This window comes from Crocodylus porosus, unplaced genomic scaffold (assembly GCF_001723895.1).
Source record: "Crocodylus porosus isolate Cpor-Errol unplaced genomic scaffold, CroPor_comp1, whole genome shotgun sequence".
Lineage (NCBI taxonomy): Eukaryota > Metazoa > Chordata > Crocodylia > Crocodylidae > Crocodylus > Crocodylus porosus.
The window spans coordinates 33,170,719-33,179,347 of NW_017728912.1; the positions used below are offsets into that span (position 1 = coordinate 33,170,719).

Genomic DNA, 8,629 nt, shown 5'->3' on the forward strand with positions numbered 1-8,629 from the left:
CACAACAGACTTACCAGCTGAACCCAGCTGCTTTCCATGCTGCCGGGCTGCGCTCCCAGTCACCTACGTGCTGCACTTCGGTTGCATGCATGCACAAGGCATTTATCGGTGGCATTACTGGCCACATCAGTCCAAAAAAGCCAGTTGCCAATACAGTCATTTTTCCTTATATCAGTGTCAATCCCATATGGGACCGATGCATCGGTGCACCTCTAGTTGCTGTTCTCTGAACCTGTGCTAGTTCTGCAACATCTCTCTGAAGAAGAGACAACCAGAACTGCAGTGTGTCCAGAAGACACTGCTGTTTACACATAGCTACAAAGAAGCTTGACCCTGCGATCCCATTCTACATGCCAGTTAAATTGCTCATTAACTCTAGCCAGTTTTTGACTCAGAAAGACTTGACACACTCCTGCCACAACATGACAGCACTTCACCATCTCTCTGCAGCTGATATAATTGTCATTTTGAAACTATCTTGAGTTGTATTTGTGCAAACTTCACTGCAAACTTGAGTAATTCATTTTAACATCCATACACTGTTTTCCAGTAGTAAAACTAAGAAATCTCACACAGGTCCCCCCATAACATTCAAACCCATATTAAGAGTTAGGAATCTCATCCCAAAACACCAAGAGGGTAATATAAGAGTATCTTGCACAGACTGCTGCTTGAGTGAGTGCTGGCTGGCAGAGATTCAATCCAGACCAATATCCAGCTTCCCCAGTTTGACCTAATGTCTCACTTTTGATTTAGTTTTGTACCATTGTTCCCCTGACATTCTGGGAAGAACAATCCAAAACACAAAGAGGACACTGGCATTCTCTGAGGTCTCACAGAGAGGAACTGAAGTACTCCCAAAGATGAACTAACACACAAGAACTGGTTACTACATTTTTTCTCAAGTCTATTTCCACTCTGATGAATGAAGCTTTAAAAAAACAGTACATGTATGCTGCATTCTGTCATGTCTTTACAGTCAGCATGAAACAACCCCTAATGTATTAACATCACTGTTTAAAAACAAACAAACAACTCCCCCCAAGATTTTCAAAAAAGGCAGAAGTCTTTAGTCAACAGGGTATGCTCCTTTCTCCAAACCTTAATTTTAAGCTACAAGATGCATAAAACTTTTGGCTTGTCCAAATATGAGTTTTACATTATAGCAGTTTGCCATATCTTACAGTCACTCAAGCTAATGTGATACAAAGTAAAAATATATGAACCCAAAAACAATTTCATTAATAAAGTTTCCAGTAATGTCTAAAACAATACAATCTCATCATGTTGGTGTTGCAACCAATTCTCTAAACAGACACTCCAAGCAGAGATTTGTCTTTCTTAACCTGATAAACTTTCTTTCACTTAGTTGTAGCACTAATGCACCGCGCATACAATATATTCTGTAAGACTGATGATTGTAGTGTCCCATATGATTACAGTGCTCTGTGCACAGCTTCCAACTGAGATTCCAATTCAGTTACTGTTTCACCTAGCTACACAACTGAGTTTAAAACATGAAAACTTCCTTAAAAGGTTGTTGCTGAGGCATTTTAAAACCACGCATTCTTTCTTTGTAACAAGCACTCAAGAGACTGAAACAGGAACCAAATTCCTTATCAACCATTTCAAGGCACACTGACTTGTTCAGGGGGAAAAATGAGTTGTCCAGAAACAAGTGACATTTTAGTGAGACTTTTCCCTTAAAATGGCACAGGATTATCTGTGACCCAATTCTACAGTTCATAAGCAACCAATATGGTCTTGGAAGGGAATTCCAGAGGAAGTTTTGGATATGCAAAACTGAAAGATTAGGCCCTTGGTTTCAGAAATAATGACACAGATTGAAAAAGTGGTCACAAAACCAAGCTGTACTTCCATTTCTGAGCACTAATTGTGCAACATCACTATGGAAAGTATTTAGCTTAAGGGCAGAAGGCTGCGAGCAACTGCTTGATTCAGTCCTAAAACATAATTAGGTTTTGAGAAATGGCAATCTTGTAAACACCTAGAATTGCAGTAGCCCTGAACACTGTTCACTTGGAATGAAGCTATTCAGAAAATACAACTTACAATGCCTATTTTCTTAATCCATAAAATGAGAAGTGAAGTTTACAAGAAAAATTAATAGGTAATTAATAATTCCAATGTATAGCTATAAAATTATGTTGTTACTGTCCCACAAGATAAAGACCAAGAAGGGGATTTGGGTTTGTTTTTTTTAAATTAATACCTCTCCCTTCAACTCTTATTTTGTAGGAAGGAAGGAAGGAAGGAAGGAATGCAGGCAGGCAGTAGGTAGGCAGAAAGGCAGGTAGGTAACTGGACAGATATCCCACCAAGCCTGCGCAGCTCATTAACTGCACCCGCTGCTCACAATCCAGATATTAGATCATTCTGCCTGTACAAGCCTATTTAGAGATGCAGACACTGCATTTAAATAATCAATCTCTGAAAGCTAACATGGATTCTGAATGTTTTCTATCTCTTAACTGTTCTTCAATCATTAAATAGCATTAGTCCTGAAGTTGGCTTACAAAAGTGTTAGGAAAACTAACAGTGTGCTTCAGGCTAAAATTATTATTAGCTATCTACATCTTACAGTTGTGCATTGTTTCCAATCAGGGACTAGGATGTCAGTATGCTAGGGACTATATCAGCTCACAGCAAACAGTGGCTTCCAGTTCAGAGGGCTTGAACAAGCAAAAAGTGTTAAAAGCTTTCAAGTATGCTTTCCTTTATGAATGGACTAGTTACTAAAGACAAATGACACAGCCCCATATGCATGAAGTTTGGCTTACGGTAAATCTTTGCAGGACTGGGGCTGAAGTGTATAGTGCAGGAATTAAACCTTGATAACACATTTCCTGCAAGCAACCCAAGAAAAATGAACAAGTTACACAACCACCAGAGAATCCTTTATTTTGGAAGGGCAGCCCAGGATCCTGAACTTCCTTAATCCTTAGCTATATACATATGCACTAGAATTTCAGGGTTTTCCCCTGGTTATGTTTATACCAAGAACCCCTACTACACAGATTCCTATTACACAGATTCCATAGGTGTATGCTTTTTCAATGCTTCATATTAACATTTATTTTCAAGAGTTAACTTCTTCAAAATGAGTACCCAAAGGAGGGATCAGAACCATCTTCACCACACTTCAACAGGGTAGCATCATTCACATGCGTGTCATGAAGCATGGCAGAGCCGCATGCCAGTCTGGCATCTATTTTCAGCAGTCATCCCTGAACTAACTGTGCCTAAAGCTGCAGTCCTTGGCAACCAACTCCACCCTAATCACTGACCACAATTCCAATCCTTGAGTAAAAATTAATGAATTTCCTCCACTGGGGACTCTTAGAATAAAATGATGTAGTCAGGAGATCCAGGGGTAAACATCCTTCAAATGCAATTTCAGGAGATCAACTGCAAAAGGTTTGCCATTAGAAAGGGAGGCATGACAGAGGGGGTTGTTATGCCTTTTTCAGCTCTCCAGCTCCTAGCAGTATTCACTTGAGTTTTTGTTTCTCCACCTTTTGAATGCATTTAAATTCACCTGAAGTAAAAAACACTATAAATCTGGTTCTCTGTTTATCCATACCACAGTTACAGCACAGACCTCAGCACTGCATATCCTGTATATCCAAAACAGGCAAATGTGATATAGCTGACCTTTGGACTTCCTACTCATTTTCTTTCCCCTTATTTTGTGTTTGTTTGGTTTGGTTTTTAATTGATTCCATTCAGCATGAACACAAAATAAGTACAGGCATACCTCAGAGATATTGCGGGTTCGGGTCCAGACCACCGCAATAAAGCGAGTCACACGAATGTTTTGGTTTCCCAGTGCATATAAAAGTTATGTTTACACTATACTGTAGTCTATTAAGTGTGCAATAGCATTATGTCTAAAAAAACAATGTACATACCTTAATTAAAAAATACTTTATTGCTAAAAATGCAAAGTGAGCAAATGCTGTTGGAAAAATGGCGCCGATAGACTTGCTAGATGCAGGGTTGCCACAAACCTTCAATTTGTAAAAAACGCAATATCTGCAAAGCGCAATAAAGCGAAGCGCAATAAAATGATATACAGGTATGCCTGTATTATCCATCAGGAAAAGTTCACTGTGTATTAACAAAAGAAACAGCTACATCTGTAATATCTCACTAGCTGCTACTATACACAAGTACTGACTCAGACCCCCCTTTTATCTGGCAAAGCACTTAGTACACCTAGAGGGAAATATAATCAATTGAGATAGAACACAGATTAGGAAGCAGAAAGACAGGTCTCTCTTTAAAAGAGACACATTATATGTATGAGCTGGAGCAGTAGCTATCCTATGTTCAATTTAAGTACTATTCCAAATCCTTTCTAATTAAATACCCTCTATACACTGAAATCTCTCCCAAGTACTTTCATTAATGACAAAGAAAACACCCCATAAACTCAAAAGTGCACCACTGAAAGTTTCTGTTGACTTTATGCCAACACATGCACTGATAAACTAAAACTTCCTTTTCTGGTGGTCTTTGAGACTATGAAACATGCAACAAGAATGGTGGTAATAGCTTTATAAAGAAAGGAACCAGCACTCACGTACGTACAAAATAGAATCCAGAATTCCAGACTAACATCATTTGAAAATGTCTGTGATATATAATAATCACATTGATGCATTTTTCAAACACTGATTTTACATACACTTAAAATCTTCTTAGGATTTGAATGTTCTGAGTTTTCCACCCCATAATATTTTTTTTTAAATGGCTCTTAAAAGTTGCAGCCCAAGAATTTTTAGGTGAACTGCAGAGCTGCTTCAAACAGAAACAGCATCTTTCAGTCTTCAAAAGGGCTTCCTGCTAGATGTAAACAGGCATCTTGAGCTTTCTGAAAGATTTCTCTCCTTAAATTCATTAAATAAAAAAACCCATAATCATGCTTTTATCTACATTCAGAGTAGCTGCTTTAAGCTTTCCCTTTGTGGTGGTTCTTTTGGACACACAGATTCACATTTGTAAATAGCCCCCAAAGTGGAGGGGCAGCGTCAGGATCAAAAATAAGAACTGCAGAGTGGCCTTGGAAAAATCAGAAAAGCGCAAACCGGTGGACTCACAATAAACACGAACAGCAGACAGGAAGACCTATTCTCAGGGATAAAACACAAAGAGCGTAGCTGAGAGGGCCAGACAAAGGCCGACCTAAACAAATAATCTGAGGTGGGTGGGTACTGCTTGGCTTACTTTAACCTAGTCTCCTTCAAGCCATTGTCACATCACCACATGTGACCCACTACTGTAGATGCAGGGAAGAGAGTTGCAGGGGCGGGGAAACTGCAGACAAAAAAATTATTCTGAGAATCACTGATCTGGAAAAAAGGAATGTGATACAGAGTTCTGCCAAACCTACCAATTAAAACAAGCTAATTTACACCTTACCTGGAAAAGTGTGTGGGTTGGGTGACCCTCTTTTAAGGCACTTAGAACAGAGGACGTGCACAGTATAGTACAGACCTGGCCATTCTTGAAGTAGTACATTCAGTTCTTCCACTAAGGGAGTTATGGCTTGCCAGGCCGTCCATATATTTGGTAGTGATGCGTGACTAGCAATAGACAGAGTATCTGGTTGCAGCGTGCCCCTGCCAGGCCTATAACTCACCACCACAGGCACCTTCCCCCGGTAGGCATAAATCTGGTATTTGCCATCCGACCTCTGAACCACATGATTGTTAATTTGGACACTGTAGCGTGCAAATAAACCAGGTGGGAAGATGAATGGGAAACTGTATTCAATTTGCAACTGTTCAGCTACAAAAGACTGTCCGCTCAGGTTGGTACCATTGATCCACGCCTCTGCGTGGGGCACCTCATTCTTCACATAGCAGGGAAACTTGTACCAGGCAGTAGCCCCATTCAGGGGTTTGCACTTAGGTTTATTGACACAGTAGCAGAGCCCCATCTTCTCCAGCAGCTCTAAGATGAGTCGCAAGTCCTCTTGGCTCTGGATATGGGGCTTGAGAAGCAAGCGAATAATGTGGGCAGGAAGGAGGCCATGCAGCAGGAACCCTTCCACGTAGTGGTGGAGCTGAGCAGCTCTCAGTTCATCGATGTGAGTATCACTGAGCAGTTTCTGGAGCAGCACCGTGGCATCCCGTTGGCAGAAGACATTGAGGATGTCAATGAGTCTTGGCAGGTTGTGGAACACATACTCGCGCAGGGTCAGGTGCTCCTCAAAGTACAGCAGCTTCCCGCTTTCGTGCAGATAGGACAGGGCACTCTGCAGACGGTCCTCCGTTAGTCCAGCTTGCAAGCCTAGCCGGGCTGAGTCCCACCAGCTAAGCCACAGCTGCTGAGCCTGTGGCTGGAAATGCAGCTCCTCCAGTACCTCCCAGGACTTTGGCAGTACCCGGTGCAGGTTCGGGAAGATGTCCCGGTGCTCAGCCACGGAGAGGAGCTTGTCCCGCAGGCGCTGCACCTGGCAACGGTCTTGGCAGCTAAAGGGCAGCACTGGGGAGAGGATCTGTGGCCGGTGGTTGAGTAGATACTGGAACTGGGCTTTCTTGCGCCGCAGGTTCTTGTCCGACACCCCATAGAAGGCTGCGTGAGGGCTGGAGCAGCGGAGGTCGAAGTCCTGCCCCAGGGCCTCATCCACCTGGTGGGCTAAGCTCTGGAGGTCCTGAGCATCCCTCTTCTCCTGCAGGGCAATTTGATGGTGAATGTCCAGGCACTTCTCCTCCAGCTCCCGCTCAGCACAGAGGTCAGCATGGGTGCCCACCATGCACACCACTGCATGGGGCACCTTGGCACCTAACCAGTGCAGGAAGTACCCCACTGAGGGGTAGAAGCGCTGTGGGGCATAGGCACTCAAATTCACTGCCAGTACGTAGAGGGCTCCAGGAGAGAGGAAGAAAGACTGGATGACATCGTAGGTGGGGTCACCTGCTAGCTCATACACGATGAAGGTCAGGCCTCTCTCCGCATCTGCTGTCCAGTCAGTCACCTCAATGCCTTTGCTGCTGCCTGGCAGGCTTGCCACTACTGGAGCCAGGAGCATGTCTGGCTGCAGCAGCATGGGACAAGGGTCTACCTGGGCTTCCCCATTAACTTTGGGGGTTGGAGCCAGGGGAACATCCTGCTGCTTGGCCTGCCTGAGCAGGGAGACTCTGGGGGACAGCCCATCTTGCTGTCTGGTGATGGGGCAATGGTCTAGCTGTGCTTTCCCAGCAGTTTTAGAAGCCAGGGCCAAGGGGGTGTTATTTTGCTGCTGCTGCTGCTCCTGCTGCATGGAACATTCTCTGGGCTGGGATCTCCCAGCATCTGGGGATCTCAGGGAGGCTTCTTTCTGTCTCTCTTCCTCCATCAGGCATCTCCTCAGCAGGGTTTTGCCAGCATCTTTGAGGCCCATAAGGACCAACTTGAGCCGGGGCTTGAGAGCAGGCTGGGAGTGTGCCAATTCCTGCTGGTAGGCCGCAATGTAGGGGATGCCCTTCATGCAGACTTCATAGGGAGGCTGGATGAGGGGGTTGTCCTTGATCTTCCAGAGGGTGACCCGGGAAAGCTGTCCAAAGCCCTCAGGCAGAATAGCGATCTGGTTGCCCTGCAGCACCAGCTCCTCCAGGTTGTGCAGCTGCACGATGGAGTCGGGCAGGTAGCGGAGACAGTTGTTGTCCAGCCAGAGGGTGCGGAGCTGCCGCAGCTGGCAAAGGGAGCCAGGAAGCAGGGCCAGCTGGTTGCGGCTCAGGTAGAGCTCCTCCAGGCCAGGCAGGGCCAGCACGGCTGCCGGGAACTCCCCTAGCACATTGGAGGACAGGTTGAGCATCTTGAGCCGCTGCAGGCTGCCAAAGCCAGCGGGCAGGGCACGCAGCTGGTTCCCGTCCAGCATGAGGCTCTCAAGGGTGCCCAGCTGGCACAGCCCCTCAGGCAGAGCCGTCAGCCCGGTGCCGCTCAGCCACAGGATCTTGAGGCGGCGCAGGGCCGCAATGCCCTCAGGCAGGCACCTCAGCTGCCGGTTGCCAGAGCAGTCCAGCTCCTCCAGCGCAGCCAGCTCCAGCAGCGACGGCGGGAAGCCAGGCAGCTGATTATGGTCCACATCCAAGGCGCGCAGCTGGCGCAGGTGGCCCAGCCCCTCCGGCAGGCGCCGCAGGTGGTTGAAGCTGAGGTCCAGCTCCTCCAGCTGGTGCAGCTCACCCAGGTGCCCCGGCCCATCCGCGCCCAGCTGGTTGTGGCTCAGGCCCAGCTTGCGCAGCTCCCGCAGGGGCGCTAGGGCCTGGCCGTCGCCCAGCCCGCGCAGCCGGTTATGGCTCAGGTCCAGCTCAGCCAGGCGGCCCAGGTGGCTCAGGGCGGCGGCGGGCAGGCGTGCCAGGCGGTTGCGCCGCAGGCTCAGCACCCGCAGGTGCCCCAGGGCGGCGCCCAGCGCCTCGGGCAGCTCCTCCAGCCCCCGCCCGCCCAGGTTCAGCGCCTCCAGCTCCTCCAGCGGCGGCTCCTCCGGCTCCTCGGGCGCGGGCGGCGGGGCCGGGCCGGCCAGGCTGAGCTGCAGCAGGCTGCTCCGCAGCTTCCTGGCGCGTAGGGCGGCGTCTCGCCACAGCCGCGCCGCCTTCAGGGGCTCCGTCTCGGCCATGGCCCA

At 47.1% G+C, this 8,629-nt stretch overlaps 1 protein-coding gene across 1 annotated transcript in view; it reads right to left on the reverse strand.

Moving 5' to 3' along the window:
- MFHAS1 (malignant fibrous histiocytoma amplified sequence 1) overlaps nt 1-8,623 on the reverse strand; it is a 70,475-nt gene extending 61,852 nt beyond the window's left edge. The window contains exon 1 of the mRNA XM_019534243.1: nt 5,446-8,623. Coding sequence (XP_019389788.1) covers nt 5,446-8,623 — 3,178 coding nt within the window. The remainder of the gene's footprint in view (nt 1-5,445) is intronic.
- Between the last annotated feature and the right edge of the window lie 6 nt (nt 8,624-8,629).